This window comes from Serinus canaria, chromosome 2 (genome assembly GCF_022539315.1).
Source record: "Serinus canaria isolate serCan28SL12 chromosome 2, serCan2020, whole genome shotgun sequence".
Classification (NCBI taxonomy): Eukaryota; Metazoa; Chordata; class Aves; order Passeriformes; family Fringillidae; genus Serinus; species Serinus canaria.
This window is the reverse complement of record NC_066315.1, coordinates 143830386-143853607: the sequence shown is the minus strand read 5'-3', so window position 1 is coordinate 143853607 and position 23222 is coordinate 143830386. Positions and strand designations below refer to the sequence as shown.

The 23222-nt window shown below is 43.5% G+C and overlaps 2 protein-coding genes across 3 annotated transcripts in view; one reads left to right on the top strand and one right to left on the bottom strand.

Moving 5' to 3' along the window:
• The window catches only part of NDRG1 (N-myc downstream regulated 1), a 40385-nt gene extending 37831 nt beyond the window's left edge, over positions 1 to 2554 (top strand). The window contains exon 16 of the mRNA XM_009088252.4: positions 702 to 2554. Within this exon, the coding sequence (XP_009086500.3) occupies positions 702 to 967 (266 nt within the window). The 3' untranslated portion in view covers positions 968 to 2554. The remainder of the gene's footprint in view (positions 1 to 701) is intronic.
• A 9232-nt stretch (positions 2555 to 11786) lies between these two features.
• The window catches only part of CCN4 (cellular communication network factor 4), a 34681-nt gene continuing 23245 nt past the window's right edge, over positions 11787 to 23222 (bottom strand). Inside the window, exons 2-5 of one of the 2 annotated variants that reach the window (XM_009088241.4) lie at positions 19216 to 19495; positions 15186 to 15443; positions 13022 to 13215; positions 11787 to 12163 (exon numbers count right to left, since the gene is read on the bottom strand). In XM_009088241.4, the coding sequence (XP_009086489.1) occupies positions 11864 to 12163; positions 13022 to 13215; positions 15186 to 15443; positions 19216 to 19495 (1032 nt within the window). In that variant the 3' untranslated portion in view covers positions 11787 to 11863. Of the gene's footprint in view, positions 12164 to 13021; positions 13216 to 15185; positions 15444 to 19215; positions 19496 to 23222 lie in introns of those variants that run through there. The other variant, XM_050970857.1, reaches the window with a different exon arrangement.

The following is a 23222-nucleotide window of genomic DNA, read 5'->3' as shown; positions in this document are numbered from 1 at the left end:
TGGGCTGCCAGCAGAGGCTGAATATTGGAAAGTAATGAGAGGGCTGATGATTCTCTTCAGTTTCCCTCTGGATTCTTGCAGCCACGGCAATGTGCCCTTAAGTTTCTTGAATCCCTCAGCCCTGGCTACTGGTTCCACTGCAGTAATTTGGTCTCCTTGACCACATGCCTGGAGCAGGGGAGGTACTTCTGCAAGTGTCTATTCCACCATGAAGGCTCCTCCAAGCATGGTTAAGGCCAAGGGGAAGGCAAGTGTGGTGGTGTTTGCAGGGATCCCAGGATGAGGGAAGAGATGAGAATCTTGACTCCATGTTTCAGAAGGCTGATTTATTATTTTATTATATATATTATATTAAAAGAAAACTATCTATTAAAAGTATACTAAAAGAATAGAAGAAAGGATTTCATTGGAAGGCTAGAAAGGAAGGAAAAGGAATGATAATAAAATCTTGTGACTGACCAGAGAGTCCGAGACAGCTGGACTGTGATTGGCCATTAATTAAAAGCAACCACATGAAACCAATCACCTGTTACATTCCACAGCAGCAAATAAGTATTGTTTACATTTAATTTCTGAGGCCTCTCAGCTTCTCAGAAGAAAAGATCCTAACAAAAGGATTTTTCAGAAAATATGTCTGTGACAGGCAAGGGCTTCCTTCCCCGTCCGTGCAGCGAGGCATTAACGAAAGTCTCTCCTTCCAGTGCCCTCTGCCAGCATGACCCGGCTGATGCGGTCCCGCACGGCCTCTGGCTCCAGCGTCACCTCCTTGGAAGGACAGAGGAGCCGCTCCCACACCGGGGAAGGCACCAGGAGCCGCTCCCACACCGGGGAGGGAACGAGGAGCCGCTCCCACACCGGGGACGGCTCCAGGAACCGCTCCCACACAGACACGCGGATCGAGCTGACGCCCAACTCAGCGAGCAACGCGGAACAATCGAGCCCCAAGTCCATGGAAGTGTCCTGTTAGATGGCTGTGGGAGGTTTAAAACTGGTCACAGTGTGAAAAAAGTAATGGATGCCCCCTGTGTATCACAAAAACATAACTGGTATTAATCTCTAGCTATTCTGTAGGATGAACTCTGTTCACCAGGGTCTGAGAGGGACCAAAGAAAAGAAGCATCTCATTTGCTCTATCGTTATTCTTGTATCTCAGACAGCTGCTGCTATTGTGCCCTCCTTCAGTGGATGCCAAATTCTAAAGGATACTTGCCAAAAGCTGATGTGGTTGTAAACACTTCAGAGTCAAACCAGAATTGCTCAATACCCTTCTTTAAAATCAAAGCTATTACAGGCCCCTTTATCTCGTCTTCTCTTGAAGTAAACTGGCACAATTTGAGATGAGTTTGAAAGCGGGGGAGAAAAAAAATAACAGTTAAGGATGACTTTGATAAAAGGAAATGAAACAAATGTGTTATGGCCTCATGTTGAAGCTGGAGTTGAATTCATTGTATATAGCTTGACTTCAAATGATAGAGAAGTTAACGTATCGTGCATTTATAGGCCTTCTAATTCATTAGTATTCAAGCCTGTTTTCCTATGTACAATAATATACTACTAAAATAGGCAATTTTAATGTGACTTTGAGATGAACTAAATCTTTAAGGTTTTTCATTTCACTTTTTTGAGATTTAGTTCCAGTCTTCCTTTCCTTCCCCCCTCCTAGACCCTAAAACCTGCTTAGCCAAATGAGGACAGGATTTAAATTTGGGAAGCAAGGTAGGATTTCCTGCTTGGGAACTTGGGCCAAAGGGTTTACCAAACTGCAGAAGTTGGTGTAGTTGTAACAAGTAGGGTAGCTGTACATGCCAGCTAAGCAGAAACAGCTTGATATTTCCTTCAGAAAGCTTCTTATCTTTGCAGCTCGAGTTTTTTTTTTGTCCGGCACAATTGTCATAAATTTGGAATTCTGTAAGCAAAGACAGATCCAGCTGTTCTTTGTCAGGAGAGATGAATAACTGTGGGATGGGCATGTAATTAGATACTGTACATTCAACCGCCACTAATTACTAGTTTTGAAACTGATGAGATTTCACTGGTGCTGAAAAGTGTATTCCATGAAGTGGTGGAGCAGCAACACTGTATCTCTGGAATGCAGTGTCCAAGGACTTTGTAAATGTCATGATCTGCTGGTTCTGCACCTTTGCATAGCCTCCTTGAGTTGCTTTCTTTGAAGCTAGTGGCTTGATACCGTTCTGCCACTCAGAATGTCACAGTTGGGTGTTCTTAAGTTTGTCCTTCCATAGCTAGTGGGACAGGATTTCCACAGCTCCAGTGCATACCTGCTGAATTGCAGTCCTCACACAGACAAAAAGCTCAAATGCTGAGCAGTGAAATAGCAAATGTTAATACTTTGGGATTGCTTGTTCGGAAGAACGCCATCTAGGTTACTTTATATTGACTAACTTCAGCTCTTGTGTAGAATATCCATAACATTTTGTGGGAAGAACAGACAATTTCCAGAAAGAATAAAGCTATTGTGTAAAGTCTATCAAGAAAAGTTTCTTAATGAAGTATTTGTATTTATTTCAAAACAAATAAATTTGTAACTTTGCAATGTCTGGTGTGTTCATGTTTTACCAGGAGTACAATAATCTTTTTAAGTCCAAATATATTCTTGTCATCCCTTTGTATCAATGAAGTCTTTCTGACTTTACTCAGATCTGTCATTCCCTGCTTTTGTACTCAGAGCTTTCCCTCCTCCAGCCTACTATTCTAAGAAAACAGCACACACTTCTTCATCTTTTTTGCTGACTATTTTAGTACTAAAGGATATAGAAATACAGAAAAATATTGAGCCATGATACAGAGTAGTATTTGCTGTTTGAACTTTTTTCTGTCTCCCTGGCTAAAGTACTGACTAGTGCACAGATCCAGGATCTGACTTCATCTCTGGAGTGGGTGCCACACTCATTTCATCCTTTCTGATCTCTAAATCCATTGATATGATGAGTTCCCCATGAATATCTGCAGTTATTCAGGCCTCCTGGCTGAAATTTCAGATGCCATTTGGATTTTCTAAAGGTGGTTCTTTTTGGAGCTCTTACAAGAACCTAACTTTAGGACAGTAAAGATTAACCTAGTGACTTACTTGACATACTGGAGTTTTCAGGGACAGGTGCTTTGGTGACTTTGCTGGGACTATTTTGGGCTGCTCATTCCTCCTGTAGCTCAAAAAGTCCTGTGATAGGAAGATGTAAAAGCAAATATTTGTCATGTCTGAGCCAAGGCTCTACTGGATGTGATGATTCAGCAGTCAGGACTGGACTGATACCAGCAAAGGGCTTGACAGGCAGTGCCAGTGAAAACAGGAGTAACCTGTGCCAGTTCATCTTACAAAAGAGGGGCAAAGTTAGGTTCTTTGCTGAGCTTTTCTGGGAATGGCTAATCATTCCTTCCACAAGGACACCATGGTGTGCCTGTCAAGCCCAGGCAGTTTATTTTGGTTTAATGGGGAGGAATGCATCCAAGCCTTATTGCAGCACAAAAGGATCTGCAAGCACTTCTGAGCTGCAAGGGGTTGCTAGGATCACTAGAAATGTCAGCTTTGCCATCAGAAGTGTTCATTTGGCAGAGAACACTGTGTTCCTGTGCAGAAAACCTGGAAGGTGGCACAGAGGAGTGGTGTCTTACCTTGTACAAGGGATTATGACTCCTCTTTCCCTGCAGTACTGCTCTCCTGGCATCTTTAGCTTGTGTTGAAACTGAAGAGATGCAAGTGGCTTATGGATTTATTAGAAATTTCTATAAAGGTCTGCAAAAGCTGACTTCTGCCTCGTTGTTGGAGACAAAAATAGTCTGGATATTGTAGTGTCATTAAGCTGGAAAACAGGAGCTGGGGGTCTCACTTTTTTCCAAGTGTGAATGGCCAGTAGGGAGCAAGGAGCTACTGTGGCATAGAGGGAATTCTGACTGGGTAACAGGAGGTTCCCAGAAAATATCCAGTTTGCCCCTCACAGTGCTTTTGGGGCTATAAAGAAACAAAACAGGATGGGCTCCCAGGGACCATGAGGCTTCCTGATTTCATTAGTGTATCTCAATGTCAAATCTTTGCTGCAGTGGTACTCTTCAAAATCACTAATAGGATGTCATTGCTGAAATCCAAGTTATTTCCACCTCTGCCTAGGCCACGACATCTACTGTATAAAAATCTGGCTTAACTTCATGCTATCCTTCCCCCTCCCTGTCCTTGCTGAGGGGGAGTGGAGGAGAATGTGCCAATACCATGTGGTGGCAGCAGGACTTTTGTGGTGAAGGATGCTGCTGCTTTCCTCTTTAAAAGTCTCTATTGACTGAACAGCTGGAAACTTTAACCTAGATGTGTTGTCGAGGTTTATGATTAATGTCATGTGTTGTGAGTGATGGACTGAGCTGGAGTAAAAACTGTTTATAGCAAAGCTGCTTATTTTTTCTCCCCAGTGCTGGAATCCTCTCCCTGTCTGCTTTTGCATCTTGGGCAGAGTATCTGCTGCAATCCTCCATGTGCCTGTAATGGGGTCTGTTGCATCCACCAATGCAACACACTGAGCAGTGTTGCTTGCAGCTTGGCCCTCCCCCTTCCCACATGCTGTCTGCTTCTTCTTTTCCTATACACTATTTTGCACTATTTTACATTCAGAGGCACAGAAATCTCTCCCTGTCTGTCTATATGAACAGCTGGTTTGATGTGTGGATTTAGCATTTCCACCGAGCCAAATATAGACTTTATGACGGTAGCTGATCACTGCTATGCCTAATGTTTAAATAAGTGACAGAAAGGATGTGAGGGTATTTTAAGAGCTCAACCCTTCCCCCTCAGCCCTTTGTAACAGACAGACACAGCCTCTCACTGTTTCTATCTATTGCTTCATTAAGGGCTCCATTCATTTTATAAACAACACAGCTGCTGACCAGTGTTAGGGGGGAAGAAAAAGGAAAAAAAAGGCTTCTGATTGCAACTGCCAGACAGTTCAATGTCTGTTCTCTGTAACTCAGCGTGGGGATCATTTGCTTACCCAGCACTCCTATGGGCTGGAAGAGAGTCATTGTTTTGATGTCATTAAAGAGGCAGCCCCACATCCCGTGGACCCTTACAGACCTTGGCACTGGTGGGATGTGCATGGAACACTGGATGCAGACATTGCTGGGCATGTCCAGAGGAGCCCAAGGGTTGGGAAAGGGGATAGCAGGCAGTTTTCCTTCACAAGCAGCTGCACCATAGTGGGCTGTGACTGCAGTAGAGCTGCAAAAACTATCCCTGGGTGACCTGCCACTCTCTGCAATTGCTTGTGGCTGGAGTGGATTATGGTATTCAGGTCAAGGTCGGTGCTGGAGGGGGCTGGGGGAGGGCAGGGCTGTTTCTGGGCAGCAGCAGCACTGGAGAAGGGCTGGGGCAGCTCCAGGCTTGTCTTACACAAGCCAGGACACTCAGAAAAGAGCAGGACATGCCACCAGCCTGGGCTTTTCATGCCCTGGCTCTGTTTGCATGGACCTGTGTGTGCACATGAGTCCCCACGAGGCTCAGCAGCACGATGGGCAGGGAGGATGGGGCTGCTGAGCTGTGGGTCTGGCCCACCCTTTGGACCTGGCACTGGCACAGGGAACAGCCAATCTGCTTCTAGGGTTTGGCAAACCCACCCTGTGCAAAGGTGCCACCCAGCCCCACACACAGCAGTGAGATGCACAATGTCCCACCAACCTGCTGGACCTCAGACACACACAGATCTCTCCAGCTAGGAAATTGTCATTTACTGAATAACTGCAATATGGTTTCATTTATTTGTAATGATAATATGACCAAATAAAAAAAAAACTTATTTCTTTTTCACCAGCTGCCAATGTTAAACATTGATCTGATCCTGTGGTGATTCCCTCTGCTGCTCATGAGTGTTTGGGGCAGAGATCCTACAGAAGCAGAGCCTCACAAAGGGTCAGCACTTCATTTGGAAAGTGCAAAGTACCGAGGAGATGATGGTATTCCCAGAGCAGTGAAAGCAGCCAGGAATCCCTTCATGCAGGACTGTGTGCTGGGCAGCTGCCACATGGGTGAGCAGAGGTTGCAGAGGCCAGATGCGATTTCTGGTGCCTGTAGAGGCAGCAGGGAAATATGGTACCTTTGTGGAAAGTTATTGCCAGAGGCACAGGTGGCTGGAAAATTCTTAAAAATGTAGAGAACTGCCCTTCTTGGGGAAAAAAAAAAAAGGAATATAAAAATAAAAAAAAGGCACACTGGGAAGGCTGAGAAGGAGGGGGAGAATGAGGAGAAGGTGCTTTCTTGCCATAAACAAGCCCAACTGACCAATCTCATCTAGGACAGGAGGTCACTCAAAGTGTTTATGTTCCTATGAAGGCAAGTAAGGTACTTCAGTCTGGAAGGCAAGCTTGATTTGTTGGAAAACACTGCAGGTATTTTGTTCTAAAATTCAAAGGTAGAATCCTTACTGGGGTTAGCTCTGGAGGTATGTAAATGAAGGGATACAAAACAGAGATTCTTTAATTTAAATGCTTTTCCCCATGTCTTCAATAACCTTGTTTGAACAATTTCAGTGTGTATGGCTTTTGCAAACAGGTTACTCCTGCAACTTCTCAAGAGAGCTGATAATGAAGACATGCTTAGGCAGGTTTTGTAATACACTCCACTTTGCTCAAACACTCTAGACCTCTGTCCCAAGTCCAATAAGAGTGCTGCAGAAAAAACTCCCAAATGCTGAGCCAGAAACAGATCAGCAAAGAAATGTAAGTTGGGAAACAACTGGCTTTTCCAAACTGCCAAAATATTCAAAATGAAGGAAATGCTCTCAGACCATCTCTTTTTACCACATTACAGTGCAGGCTCTTTTCTGTGTCCTCCAGTTCACAGCTTTGTCACAGATCACAAATACCCACTTGGACGTTGGCCAGGTAAGAAGATGGGAAAAGGAAATGTCAGTCACAGATATATTTCTCCTTCATTTGCTCGCCTAAACTTCTTAATGAGGTGCCAGTCAGAGATTTATTAACCATTTGCCACTTATTTAATAACTTTAAACCAGAGCAGCAATGTGCCATCTTGAAAAACCTCACCAGGATGCTTTACAAACAAGTAATGTGTTATATAGCTGGAGTAACTCAGAGTGCCAAACCAATCTGGTTTTTCCATTATTTTTTCATATATTTCGGTATATGAGCTTACAGAAATAACTCTGTAGAAATGTTAAAACTGGAAAGTCACAATTTGAGAAGGTAAATATATGGAGATGTGCCTCTAGATAGTGACAACACTGTCTCTATCAGTTTAATAAACTGTTTGTTTCAAATTTCTTTCAAGAAAGCTGGGACAAAAAAATCCCAGGGTTTCATTTAGAAGACAACACAGTCTTTCTAAATGTTGTGGTTTTCCTGGAATGTTGCATATACACAGCACAACCCTAGTGAACAGCTCAAAAACATAGCAAATGCACTACTCCCTGTTTCCAGTTGCATGTACACCAAAATGGTATTTTAAATTCTAGCCAACACTCCATGCAAAGGCATTTTAATAAGCTTCATGCCTGCTTTCATACCAGCATCACCAGACCTCCAAAATCCCACCCCTCATCCTTGACCCAGCCTAGAGGACCAACAGGATGATCACCATGAGCTGAAAGTGTGTCAAACAGTCTTGGCTTAGGTGGATTGCAAAATTGTCACTCTCATCCTTCCTTCAGCCTTTCACTTGCCCATTGCAGCAGAGGGTTCTGACCCTGGTACCTCCTCAATGCTATAATTGTTCTTCCTTGGGTGGTGGCATCGCTTTCAGGTCCCAGCAGAGACCTGGGCCCACTGCACAAATGTACAATGAGCATCAGTTCCTGCTGGAGGAGGGAATGAACAGTAGGGCCTTGTTCTGGCTCTGAAATCCCGAGGAAAAGTGAAGCAAAGGCTGGATCCATGAAAGCCTTTGGGGATCTATATCTTCAATGATTTAAAGAAGTAACGACAAAAGTACTTTGTAAAAGATACATGATTTCCCCAGGCACAGAGGGAGCCAGGGAACTGAATCTAAAGCTGGACTGTTGCCTCAGCCCTAGGGCTAATCTGCTTGTAAACACCCACTAAAACAAAGGATCTCAAATGCACCACAGACTGCAGATCAAGGTAATTGGCTACAAGTGATGCTGTTCCCCATTCAGAGCCACTGGACAGACAGCCAGGGGCACAAGCAGAGTAGTAGAGTTAACAGTGCTTGTTTTCCTACAAATTCGTGTCCAATGTCCCCACAATACTCCTTTACAGCGGTGCCATAACCTCTGTTCCCCATCTGTGATTCCTTCAGCTCTGCCTTCTCCATGCCTACTCATTCCAGCTGGCAAATCTGTTTTAAAACCCCTTTTTGTGCTGCTGCTGGGGTGGTTGGGCCACACTGCAGACGTGTTGGGTGCAGTGACTGCCTGGCAGGTGTGCACAGCCTTGGCAGGGACAATGTGGTCAGCCTCTTCCCTGCCCTGCTCTTTGATTTCGTGTTTTATTGCAGGAATTGCAATGCTTCTGAGACCCTTACACTTCTGCCTGCTTTGTTTGACATTTCCCACAAAGGGGCTGCCTGACAGACAAACAAATGGACAGTATGGCTGCATACACCCAGTTTCCTTAGGAAACCAGGCTAGAGACAGAAACATCTTGGGTGCATTGGGCAAGATCTGTGGTTTCCAGGCATTCACTTCACTCAAAACTGACACGCACTGGAGCTGCTGGTCATGCATTAGCTCTCAATAGCTTCTTTTATCTCTCAGAGAAAGCCTTGTGCTACAGCCACTGCAGCATTTGATTGCTGTGGTTACAGAATTAACTAATTGCAAGCAGAGCAAGCCAGTTAAGGGACATAGATTTCCATACATGATCTGGTTCTGTTTTCTTGCTTCCTTATGTGTACATGTAAGACAGAGAAATACTGACTGTATTTATAAATATGTTATACATGCACTGCTTTTTATGCACCACAAGAATATATATATGTAAATATACAGACATATATATATCTCTCTATATATATCCATGGGCATGTTTCCATAAGGTTTTATATATGATATTATATACAATATTTATATAGATGTCTGCACGTAATATTTTATAGGTGTTTATACATCTACATATAAATGTGTATAAATGTATTTCTTTTTATATGTGCATATACATGCATGTGTATACACACATGCATATTTTTGGCATTTTAAGATGGGCAAGAATTAGAACACATGGTTCCCAGTCATATTTAGGGAACCTGATTGAGAAAGAGGTCCTGCTATGTCTTCCCCATAACTTCTTAAAACACACCATTTTCACTTTTGGGAAACATTGTCAAATTCTTGGCCATGGCCTCTTTTTTGCATGTTCACATGGAACTTTTTTTACCAAGGGATGGAGTTAGCAATGTAACATTCTCATTCTTGAAAGTGCTGAGGTTGTGTTTGACTGGAGGCAAATAGGTCAGTTATGAATTCTGCTGTCACATCATCCAGGCCAAGGCAGTCATGAGGTTGAATCTTGTAAAATGTGGTGGCCTCGGGTTCCTGATCACCAGAGAAACAAAGGGAAGAGGGGCTTTGCACCTGTATTGGAAGAGGTGGGCAGGGATCACCCTTCCTTTCTGACACTAGAGATTTCTTGGAAGTTTCAAATAAGAAATAAAACTTTAAATTCAGGAATGACCTAGGTCTATAAAAAATATATGGGTCAAATACTTGTATACATATTAGGATACTATTGGTGTTAACAGCTTTTGAAGATATACAACATTTTTCCTAATTTTTTTATATAGGCATAGTGTTATTTTCAGGCCACTCACAAGAACTTTTAATTCATCATAGCCAGAAAAATTTATGTCTCCCACAAACTAATCAAGATTCTGCAGGGTTATCAAGATGAAGATAGACAATTGTCAGCTGAAAGTAAAGCAAAATAACTGCATCCCCCCCAAGTTCAGCCCTGTACTGGTCAGATCCCCAGATCATGTGTCACTCAGCAGTTGTAGTGTGCCACCAGGGATTTTTGAAGAGGATACTACAGTTCTCTTGGTCATGCAGGAACACAATTCTGCCCTCCTGAGTGAAGCAACAGCAAGTGTGCCACCGTGCTGCTGTACTAAAAATTTATTGGAGAAAAAACTGGCTCCAACATCCTTCAGTGATGATAAATTTCTTACCTGGAAAGGTAATGACAGGATTTGGTTTCGGTTGTTTTTCCTCTTAGCTGACATTTACATGTGAAACCACTTCTGCAGAAAATGTTTATATTGATGTTTACTCTAAGCATCAGCCTGGCTGGAATGAACGCACCAGAAACTATGACAAGGGTTTCCTCTCCTTCTGCACCCACATATTCTCAGAGCTGATGTGAAGCCTAACATCTGTTTTCTCATTTAACACATCTCCTTTCCTCTCCCCCAGTCACATAAAACAATGATTTGTGTTCTGCCAAGGTGGCAGTGGCAAGAGGCACCTGTGTGCTGGTAACACTCTGAGGAGCAGGAGGTGGTGGTGGTCCCCAAGCACAGGCCACACAATTTCTATTTCTATCAGAATAAATGGGTGCAAGAGGTCTTGTCCTTCACCTCTTGTCTGACGGACTCTCTACATTTCATCTGCAGAGATAGTCTAGGAGCAATACATCACCTGTGGATTAGAAGGATCCTGAAAACATGAGCTCTGGAGGGGCTGTTTTGGGTTCAGTCAGGCTATTCAAGATCAGAGAATGCAGAGAGCTATGAAAATGTTCCTGGCTCAAGATACTTCAAGAGACTGAGATCAGTCCAAGGAGAGCAGGACACAGAAGTTCTTGGACCCAGCCTATTGCAGTGAGAGACAGAAACATCACACAGAGATTGCAGGAGAAACATTCTCCCCCTAGGCTTTTCCCATAAAATTCACCATGCAGTAGAATCTGACTGAGAATAACAGAGGGGTGATTCTAGGACTGATCTCAGTTGACAGATGTTAGGCTTCAGCTGCAAAGGTCAGACCATCAAATCCTGGTGTCTAATGTTGAATAGAAAACATACATGCCAGTTTTCCAGCTTAGACAATATCATTCAAGAAATGACAGTAAGGATGTCTGAATCTCATGTCTAAGCTAATGACAGCCATACTTTTGCTGTCATACTAGTGCACTGCTCTTTCCTATGGGCAATTAAACTGCTGGCTTAGTAAATGACAGTGCCATCAGAACTGTCATTTAAGTCCCAGCAGAAGTGCATAAAGGAATTTCTGGCTACTGTTCATGGATGAAGATCTATTAGAGTTAAAAATCTTGTTTGTTCAAGGCCTCTTCAAAAACAGTGTGACAAAACAGAGAGATTTAACAGCCTTAGGTTTTAGCTTTCATATTTTCCAGATTCTGTACTGCATTAGTTTATAACTCCGAACTTCATATAAAGTGTTAGCAAGTTCTCTTCACAGCTTAGTTAGACAAAACAATCCTTTTCTAGCCCAAGATCCAAGGACAACACTGGAGCTTCAGGCCCAAAAAGTACAAACAGCAGCAAATTGGGGAGAGCAAACTGGGAGGAGAAACTTCATGACCTGAAGCTGTAATTGGACAATTAACCCAATATGTAAATGGGCTCAAAACTTATAAAAGTGTGAAAACTCATGACCTTGGGGCCATCTTGGGTGGAGCCTTGGCTGGGCTCTTGTACTGCCCAGGGTATATTCTTTGAAGGCCTTTTTAATAAATACCTTTAAATAAATACCTTTAAATAAATACTTTATTCCTTTCACACTGTCTAGCCTCTGTCCTAGGTAGCCTCTCAAGGCATCAACATCCTAACTTGGGAAAAAAACAAATTGCACATTGGCAATGGATGAAGAATCTCCTTTTATTTTAAAACCTCTGTAAAATCAGAGCAAAGGGTCAATTCCAGCATTCAGCCAATTTAATTAGCGATTTCAGAGTAATCATAGTAATGAGCCAAGTCAGCAAAGATGTCATTAGGGTTCCTGCAGTTCAGGTTGCAAAAACAAGCATTGATCCACATAATTTTCCAGGAAAACTCAGTTCCATCTGGGCACTGAAAGCTCACTTCAATGGTCTTGGACTTGTAGGGTGTGCAGCACCTGTTGTCAGTGCAGACACCGCAGTATTTGGGCCTGAAGGGACTTTTGCTCACACACCCAGAGATGGTGTAGTTCATGGGCTCATTCGCCCTGTAGACAGCCAAGCATTTCTTCCCAGGCTAAATCAGAGAAAAAAATAAAAACAAAGAGGTTATTATTCAGTGCTGATACATGTAGGAAATAAAACCCACCTTGCTCTTTATAACTCCTGAAAGGAGGCTGTGGCAAGGAAGGGGAAGTCGGGGGGATGAGGGGCTCAGCCTCTTCTACCAGGTAAACAGTGGTAGGAAAAAGAGAAATGGCCTCAAATTGTGCCATGAGGGGTTCAGGCTGGATATCAGGAAAAATTTCTTCACTGAAAGAGTGGTTAAGCATTTAAAAAAGCTGCCCAGGGAAGTGATGGAGTCACAGTCTCTGGAAGTATTCAAAAAACAAATAGACGTGGCACTTTGCAGTGTGGTTTATCGAGCATGGTGGTAGTCAGTCAAAGGTTGGGCTTACTGATCTTGGACATCCTTTCCAGCTTTAAGGATTCCATTAATCTATTCCATGATTCCTATGTTTAAAGGGATTTGTAGCTGTTAGGAAGGGTTTTACAGCCCTGATCTAGGCGGTGTGAAAGATGTACATGTTTAGACACAGGAACCCAAAAGCTGCAAGTGGGATACTTGCACAATAGAGTTCATAGCCATGACCAGGCTGGCAGCACTGCTTTTCTGCCAGCTGAGTACGGGGCTGTCTGAGCCAGCATGGAGCACAGCAGGCTTGCCTTGGCTTTCCTTGCAAGGACCTTTTGGCTGGAGCTGAAGCTCTCAGGGAAAGGTTTTCATACCAACACAGGCAGGACATATTTTGGAACTCTGTGCAGCACAGTAAGTCCATGTACAACTGCAGCCTCCTGAGGCCTGAAAACTGCCAAACAAAGGCTGACTCAGTGTGCATGCAGCTCGAGGGGTGCACAAACGAACAGCCCCCACCTTGATGTGCTGGGTTATATCCACCTCACAGGGCCTCATGTTGCACAGGCGGCTCTCCTTCAGGAGCCGGCACTGCTCGTTGTCGTTGGAGATCCTGGTGGAGATGCCCAGCCCACAGGTCTTGGAGCAGGGACTCCAGGGTGAGGTGTGCACGATGCAGTTCTTCTGCCAGGCTTCGTCCTCTCCCTCGTACGCTGCAGATACACATTAACCCCACATTATTCAGCCTGGGCAGCTTTACATATTAAACACCCTCTGCCCAGCTCATTGCACATTCAGGCCACTAACCCACATAACTAAACCACAGCAAAGTGGCTCAGCATTCCCGTGGACTCCCTCATCCCACCCCCTTTGTGCTGACCTACTTGTGTCAGACTCTCCATCGCCGCGAGCGCTCGGGGCCGGGGCTCATTCCTTTATTCCCCTTCATAGCCTCACACAAGGGGGTCCTTGTCTGGGACCCCCAGGTGCTGCCACAATATAAACAATTACAGAAGCCTGAGCCAGCGGGTGGAGAGAGGCATGAGATCTGATCTCACCATGAAGGTTTATTCTGAGCCCATTCAATTGGTTCCCCGTAGCAGAAAGTGGTCAGCAGTCTCTGCTGGATGGCAGAGGGCTTGGGAAGCAGCCACAGCCTTTCACTGGGAGGAAGAACAGCTTCAATAGCTCTCAGAGAGCTCAGCAGCCCTTTGAAGAAAGGGTGGGCTCTGTTTTGAAAGCAGCCAACAACCCCAGTTATGGTTCTGGACCAGCCTCAGCCAAAGTCCCCACTGCTTGACAGCTCACAGGACAGTCACAGGCAAAACTCTGATAGAAACTGATGCATTGAGCTTGCTTGCTGTTACATTTATTATTACATTAATTATTATATTAAATGTAATAAATGCCACTCTGACTTCTATAAGACTTCTCCTTAGAGGAGAAAAATCAGGAAAGCAAAGCTATGTTTTGCCCTTTTTGGGACACAGGCCATGAGGACTTAAGGCCAGTTTCAGTAGTAGATATTTTGAATTTGGGCCTACCCCACATTTCAGAGCTATCAAGGACAGAGAAGCGAGGGCTAAACTCTGCTGATTTTAACCCACAAATGAAGACTGTGGCTTTTTTTTTTTTTTTTTTTTTTTTTGTGCAACAAAAGACCAACGTTTGGGAAAATGCTCTTCTCACCAAGGAGTCAAAATCTTTGTTTACAACAATCTGACCTCTCCTTGAGCTCTGCTTTTGTGAGATGGTCTAAAACATAGAACTAATGTGGCTAATGTCCCTACAGTGTGTCACAGGGCATTTTGACAATAAATTTAAGACATATGGCTAGTTGAATCTATCTTAGGCATTTGGGACCATCTTTGAGGCAAATGATAACACCTCTGTGCTGTGGGTTACGTGATCATTACTATAAATGTGAGTGTGAGGACAGAATGTTTAATGATGCCATCAATTCAGAACTGATGAAAAGTTGTATTACCACAAAGACAACTTAGCCCATCTCACAGTGAAATTTCCACACAATAAATGCCTTCAAGGTGTTGTGTAAGTCTGAGAGTCCTAAGTTCTATCCTAATGTACAGGGGCTTTAAAATTGCACTACAATAGCAATATAACCTGGACAGAAAGCCTTGGTCCCCAATTAAACTGAGTCCATTCTCTTTCCCAGAGGGTTCAGACTAAGGGAAAAAAATTAAAATGAAGAATTAAAAAGGACTTTTGATATCTTCAGAGTTCCAGCAGACGTGTCCTTCAAAGGGGTCTTTGGCACACAGAATTCCAGAATGGTTGCACAAGCATGTTGGATGAATATCATATTGACAGAATTGTGAGATGGTTTGTGTTGGAAAGGACCTTAAAGATCAGCTCAGTGAACTCCCCTGCCATGGCCAGGGCAGCACCCACTAGATCAGGTTGTTTAGGGCCCCATCCAGCCTGGCCTTCACCACCACCAGGGATGGGACATCCAAACCCATATTGCTACTAAAGAGTTCCATGGGTGTTTGCCTGTCCTGTCCTCCAGCACGTGCTGTGTGGGAGGCTGTGTCTCCCTCACAAAGGTTAGACACCTGCCAGGTCTGGCAGTACAAGCTGATACTCTGCTTGTAGCCTCTGCCAGATGGCAAAGGAGAGATCTGCCTTGGCAAAGGAGAGCTCTGCCCCATTCCCACCGTACCTGCGGAGGAGATGTGACGTGGAGATGTCTTCCTGATTTTCCTGGAGTCATCACAAACCCACTGCTCGCAGCACTTCCCTGTCATCTTAATCAGCTTTGGGTTTGGGCACCAGACAAGTGGAGGACGTGAGTTTGTGCACATGGGAACACAGCCCACAGCCCCATTAATGCACGTGCAGTTGTATTTGCAGTTGGGCTGAAATGTCTCCCCATTCTTGTACCTGACTCCATTGAGGACACATCCTACACCAACAATCTCTGAAAAGAAAGAAAAAGAGAGAAAAACACACAGAGCACCATTAAAAGAATGCTGGCAACAAACAGCTCCAATGTGCTCCTTTACCAAGCTGATCCCTGGGCTGGCAGTGCTGCAGAGCATCGTGTTCAGCCTGGTGCTGCACCATGTGTAGTGACACCATCTAGGGAACTGTTTCCATTCTAAATCACAGCCAAAAAAGAGAACCTTTTAATGCTTCAAGGAAAAAATAAGTTAGAAAATAAAACAAGTTTTATCCACAAATTTTTACTTAAAAAGACCAAGAACATTTCATAGCATGGTGGTAGGAATTGCTCACAGGGGGAGAAATCAAAGTAATTTAAAAAATACTTAGTGAAATTTGAGGTTTTCAGAGACATGTGAGACATTCATGGAATTGCACATATGACACAGCTGTTCACAACACCTGTGTGTATCTGAAGCAAACAGGGAGAACAAACATGGGAGCAAAAGGAGCACTTAAATGGCACTGGATTCCTATATTTAGGAAACTGGATCTTAGCCAGTTTATCACAGAGCAGTTTTCTTGGAAAATGAAGTACACGTTATAAAGCCATAAAAATAAATATTTGATGTACAATTCTTTTTGTAGAAAATCACTTTAAAAAGTCAAGCCTTTTGATTGCCCATGAACAGGAATCACAGAGCAGCATTTTTTGTTTGTTTCAAATTATAGACAGTTACTTGGAAGCAGTGGCTTTCAATGGAAAATTCAAACTTTAGTCTCTTGTTTAGTCACATGGAGGCACTGCTCACACAGGGGTTGGGTTGCTTATGTTCTGAGTCTGGTCAGAAAAGCAAAAGAGCTGCTTCAGAAAAACACAAATTGAAATGCTGGATTAAAGCTCTGCAAAGGCTTCCTATTTTTAGAATGAGCTGAATGAAAACATCAAGCACAAATCCCTTCTTCTGCACAAAAATGAGAGCTGTTGCAATTTCAAACACAGATCCAGATCTCCAGTTCACACTCAGCTCCAATTTTTGTAATGCTTCAGCCTTTGTACCGAAAAGGCAATCACTCAGCGCTGGAGCTGGGCCTGAGGATTCAGAGAGACTTCTAGGTATGCCCTCAGATTATGACAGTTCAAAAAATGCTGTGTCTCCTGGGGTTATCCTATGAGGATATTCCTCCTGGATTATGTTAATTTAGTCTCCTGCAGGTCTCATAAACCAAGAAGTTCACCATGAGAACATCCCCAAACACAGAGGGGCTTTGAATGCCTTCAAGAAGAACCTCACTGAGCATCAAAATAAAGCAATTTGGAGGCACATCCCTATTCCCAGCCCCACATGCACAACACCTGCCTCACCCCCTGGGCCTGTGCTCAGCACCTGCTGCCTCTGCTTTGCTGCAGAGAGAAGCCAACAACAAAAGCAGAGCTGCGGTGACTCCCACCAGGCTCCTTTTTGATGTCTGTGAGGTTAGATCCTGGGGCACACCTCAGCATGGCAGTCCAGATACAGCCTGGATTTCACTCAGTTTGACCCCACTCCCTTTCCCAACACATATTCCTGACTCTTTCAGGGTCTTTAGTCTCCATAAATTACATTGTTTCTGTGGCCCTTCACACCCTGGATTCTCTCGATCCAGCCAAAAGCATCCATATGCAAATCCAGTTCCTCACAGCAGTTAGTCCCTAACACCAGCACAGGATTCCCACTCACAGGAGCTTTCAGTCCCCAGGTCAGGACAGAAGCTGGTGGGCTCAGAGCAGGGTGATGCAGCCTCTGTGTGGCCCAGGGTACAACAAGAACACATCAGCAGACCTGTCCTGTACCTCTGCCTGGGTGCTGAACACAAGGGAAAGGCCCTGGGTTCCTCTGGCAGTCAGAGACAATCTGCCTCACATCCTCCCCATGGAAAGATCTTCCTCTTGCTCCCTTCAGCTGTGCCCACCATAATGCTGCTCACCAAATAACCATAAATGTCACATAACCACAAATGTCACATGTCGTCATGGCAGTAGGGAAGCGAAAGCACAGACTGGGAATCTCTCCAGAGCTCCCTGGAAGAGCTGGGGTCAGTCTTCCTCCAGCACAGGGCTGCTGCCACTGCACACCAAGTGCCTGTCATGGCTGGGAGGACTGCAAAGACCAAAAGATATCCAACTAAGAAAACAACCATTTAAATAAATAAACAAATGCAAAGCAACATGAGGGCCTTTAAAGAGGCCTAGGAAGCCTGATAGCTTTGAGACAACATCCAGCCTGTTTTCCTCTCCCAGCTCAGGGCCAGCTGTAACGATGTCATTCTTGACAATGTTTGTCTAACCTGCTCTCGCAGACCTCTCATGAATGTTCTACACACACTCCAGACAATACATTTAAATGATCTCATATCCTCTTTTCTTAACCTTAATCTTTTCTAATCTTGAAAATCACTGTTTAGGCTTACAGCTCCTAGCACGTAACTACTTCTCTTGTTGTTATTTTGCCTGTATCCTACAAAAATCTGGTCAGACTGCACTTTTTTTTTTTTTTTTTTTTTTTTTTTTTTTTTTTTTTTTTTTTTTTGGTGCCCCAGTGCAAAGCTGAGGTCATTTTTTACTAGACTTCCCACCCTTCTGCTGAGGAAGAGCAATGCCCAGTATCACTTTTGTGAGAATCTGCCAGCTTACCCTGAACTTCTTAACTCTTTAAACCTGTCCCTTGTGTAACCTCTGCTCATATTCTAAGTTTATTGAAGCCCACGATTTGCAAACCTTTTCCTCTTCTGTAGATCAGTTATTCTATAAGTCCATCTCACATTCAGCTCACCTCCAGGTTTCCTTTCACCTTTATATTTTCTCTTAAATCATTTGTTTTTATGTTCCAGTCCAGAAGCCCCCTGATATGAATGGTTTTTTTCCTCTTTATGAACCTAAAGCCATGACCATATGTTCTAATAACTTACTAAAAGCAGCCTTTCTGATCAGCAATGTGTGTGGTTGTGCTGATGATCTTTTCACTTTTAATCATTCCCAGAGTAATAATTTTCAATAATTTCTGACTTTCATGAGAGGATCAGAGTCCCCTCATGTTCTGGAACTCAGAACAAGTGAATATACTCTTAAAACACTACCAAATTTCTTTTTGTGCTTTTTCATGGAAAGTGTTTCCAGTGTCACAGAACCAAGAGTTTACTGTCAGAGGTGGGAAGAAATCCTTCTGCCTCATGACAGCTAATGTGATTGCAACAATTGAAAAATTAAGGTTTAAACCTCAGTTTGTAACTGACAAGCTCTGATAGGAGATGATTCATTCCTGACCATCTTGACAGAGTATCCTACAGACCACGTGCTATCCTTCTAAGGTATTTGCTATAAAGGAATTAGCCAAAAGTATTCCCTTAATGCCCTGGTTTTCGTGTAGGGGCCCATATTGCTTGTCTTTAAATCCAGCTGCCTGCCTATCCTTCCTTCATCCCCAACCTACTACAGCACCTCCTCCTGTTACAGGGAGTACAGAATAATCTATTTATGCATATGGAGACTTTCAAATGCTGGTTGGTCTTTGCTCTTGGCAGCAGCCAAATCAAAGGAATCAAAAGGCAGGAATTCAGATGTCATTTCTCATCCAGCCAACTGCCCTGAGAACAAAGGACAGTTTGTGCATCATCTCTCATTCCCCAGCTACAGGGGAATGGAAGATGATGCACAGAGGAGCTGATAAGCACAAAGCCAGGTATCTAAAACGAGATAAATCTCAACCCCTGCTCAGCCTGACGGGAGCTGCCAGCCTATATCTAATCAAAAATATATGTACATCACTTACGTGCACATACTCCTATTTCGTACCTAGGTCTGTCTCCACTGTAGTCACAGTACAAGCCCCTGTGGAAGTCACAGGTGTCAGCCTCTGTGCAGCTCTCCCCTCGCTGCCTGGCACACGTCTTGCAGCAGTCACAGCCATCCGTGACCAGGCTGACGCCGGCCGCGCACCGCGGTGGGGACTTGGGGCACTCGCAGGGCCACCTGCAGTACTGGGTCCGTGTGTAGGGCTCTGCCGTGGCTGGGACGGTGCTGCTCATGGTGAGGGAGGTCTGGCCAGTGGCCTGCAAACAAAGAAACACAGCTTGGAGAGCGTTACAGAGAAATGGGGGCTGCAAACCCTGTGCTGCTTAGTCCTCAGTTAAAATTCCCTCAGGTCTCATGAGTGAAAAAAGAAACTTCAACAAACCAAGCCTGCAAGTCAATTATTCATTAGTCATTATTCAATTATTCATTATCAATGAATTATCAAATTCAAAATTTAATGATCAGATAAAAAACCTGATCAAGGTTAATCAGGGTAGGAAAGGGATTTAATGTAACACCGTGATGCAATTCCAGGTCACTATTACTAAGATCATGGAGTGCTGGGATGCCATAGTTCATATCACAACCCACAGAGGGTAGAGGCTCATTGCATTCTGAGCTCTCAAATCCCTAGACAACAAACTCTGGATGACATTTAACAGCACCAGCCATGCTTGTGGTGCAGGAAGGGTGCAAATCGAGCGAGTGACAAAGCAAAGATTTCACTTTTCAAAGAGGATCACTGCAAAGAAAACCTGTGCTGTACATGGGGGTCAAGCAGGGCACAGTATCTCAGGCACAGAAATAAATGGAGTTTTTCACATGGGGTCAACAGCAGAAGGAACGTGGCACTGCTCGGGCACATGTGGTCTTGAAGCCTTTCTACTGTTACAAAAAAATAAGAGTGCAACCCTAAAAACTCCAAAAAAGGAAAATCAGACTCTAGAAATTGCTAAGGCAATTCCCTCCATTGCTGCCTTCCCTGTACTGTACTTTATATCCCCAGTGTGTTTTCCTCTTTTCAGTTTGAGATGTCTCAAACAAAAGGCTTTCCAAAATCTCTCCCTGAAGGAAATGCCTCACCCAAGAGTTTGTGGGAAAAGACCCCACAGCTGGTGAGATACCCATCAGGATATCTTTGCAAAGTGCCTTTACTGTCTTATACAGTTTCTTTGTTAGCAAGCTCAGATTTTATTAAAGTACATTTAGTACATTTATTAGTACATTTCTAAGCCTGCTACTGATGTATCTGAAGGTGTATTTAAATATCTTGGAAACTGGTTATCCTATATTTAGAACACTAAATTGTGAACACATTGCTAATCACTGCCAAATAGACAATGTGTTTGCTCTGGGCATAATTCCCAATTCCATTAAGGCCCCCTTTACAAACAGTTGGCCCTAAAGTAGGCTTAAAAAACACCTTTAAACTCTTGTTTAAACTAAAACATACCAATATACTTTACTCCCACTTTAAGGCTCCTTGATGCTGTCAGAGTTGTTAAAAGAGGAACACTCAGATCGATGAAAAGCCCTGGCCTTTCAATAGTAGGATTTTTCATTCCACTCACAATCATTTGAGCAGGTGCAATAATCTGCCACTTAAGAAGAGAGGCCTCCTCAAGTGCCATAAACCTATTTACTTTGTTGCTGATCATTAAAAAAAGTGCTTAATAATCAGGTCCAGATATACAGACAAAAATCACACAGCTATTTAAAGAGCTCATTGCCACAGCCCAGCCCTGTAAGTAAATCCCTTGTTTCTATTGTCAACATGAGCAAGCAGCTTCTCCCTGTGCAGATATGAACGTGTCTGTGAGCCAGCACACGTAGCAAAGAGGAGCCCTCATGCTCCTGTGGGTTTAATTAATATGTGAAGGGCTGAGGCTGAATTCTTGTAAAGCACAGAATAGCTAGGAGACATTTGGTGGCTTGACAGGAGTTTAGAGTAAATTATTCAACAGCCCTTCCTCTAGGTCTGACACCTGAGCAGGCCAGGGAAGCCTTTCCAGAGTCCTTACAGTGAGGAACTGTTGTGGATGTGCTGGCTGAATTGTCCAGAGGTGTGGCTGAGTCCATTGGATGGATAGTGCACATGAGCATCTTCAGACAATCAGTGTGGACAGGCACTAAAGTACCATCACTCCTGGATTTTAAAAACAGGGAAGGCATGGAGTGGTGGGGTTGGTATCATGTCCTGGGCTCCATCACCACCTAAGCAAAAAGCAGACTTTGGAAGCTGTTTTCCACTGGAGCCTTTAAAAGTGCACAACCTCTACAGCCTTGCAGGTTCTCCTCTCCTCTCCTCTCCTCTCCTCTCCTCTCCTCTCCTCTCCTCTCCTCTCCTCTCCTCTCCTCTCCTCTCCTCTCCTCTCCTCTCCTCTCCTCTCCTCTCCTCTCCTCTCCTCTCCTCTCCTCTCCTCTCCTCTCCTCTCCTCTCCTCTCCTCTCCTCTCCTCTCCTCTCCTCTCCTCTCCTCTCCTCTCACTCTCCTCTCCTCTCCTCTCCTCTCCTCTCCTCTCCTCTCCTCTCCTCTCCTCAGTCCCTCAGAACTTCACTGAGGGAAAAACCATTCTGCAGATTTATAAAATTATTGGGTTTCCCATTTCCATGGTCACTGGAATATCTAAGTCTCTTTGGAAAAGTCACTCAGCCCTACTACTTCAACGTCCCAGAACATTTTAGAAAACAGACCCTTCCATTTTAATGAGTATGTTGGTTAAATCATCATGACTGATGCTTTCCACAAGTGCTATCAAACAGGAAATCACACTGTAAGAGCCTTCCCCAATGGCTGTCCTTCATTAGAAAAAAACACCAAAAACCCCCAAAAATCCACCCATGTAATTTAAAGTTTCAGGAATCATGTACTTAGGGTCAGTATAATGCAGAGGAGGACCATGATTTTGTAAGAAGTCTGAAATAAGATTTCAGATTAAGAAAGAGAAAAGAGCAAAGAGAAAATGAACACCAAAAGTCACAGTAGAGGGGATTTGATAAGCTTATTTCAAAATATCAGAAAGATAAAAGAATATGCCTGTTAGGAAATTAATTTTCTGCAGTACTGGTAATTAACCTGTTTTGTTTAGTTATTCTTTAATCTTGTATTTATTATCCTGGGTGCCAAGGATAAAATATTCCACCAAAATTATTCATGAGTTCTAATTTTTCTGCTTCTGGAGATACAAGCCCATCTTCATCAAAACAAGATGAAGCCTTTCTCACCTGCTGTGCCTGATAATTCTCTATTAAAGTCACTCCTGATTTATGCTTGGAAAGCTCCAAAATTACTTTCTTTTTACATCTGCAGAGCAGATTGTTAGCAACAATTCCCAGTTAATTTCTGTCTCCACATTCCAGAAAAGAGAAGGAGAAAATAAAAAAAATTACCCACTGTATGCCATAGCCACAAACTCAATATTTTTAATAGCCAGGAGTTTTATTACCAAGTTTCAAGCTATTAAATGGATAGCAGCATTTTAGCAGCACATTCTTCCTACTGGCAACATATATTTTCAATCTGTTGAAAAAGACTGCAATTGTAAGTATGTTTAGTTTTGAAAATGGAAAGAACCAAGCTATGGTGCTGAAACCCGTATATGTAGCCCAAACTACAAGCTAGGCAGACTTATTCAGAACTTTTATATAGTACATGAGAAGCCCCAGAGTGTCACAATATACCCCTTTGCTTCCAGCTTTTACAGATGTTTAAAGATATATTCATGTGTGTGCATTGATTTTACTGTTTCAGTGCTGAAAGATCTCACTCTTAAAACCTTTTTCTTTCAATTATTTTTCTCTTCAGCTGGGTGAAGGTAGGAAGAAGCTATCCCTGTTCTTCCCTTCCAGTTTATTGATGGGGAATGTTCAGACAGGATGGTGACTTCTAAATTGGATTCCTTTGGCTGCCAAGAGAACTGGAGAAGTGGTTCCATAGCAGCAGAAACCTTTGTACTTTATGAACTCCCACTGTTTTCTCCTTGGT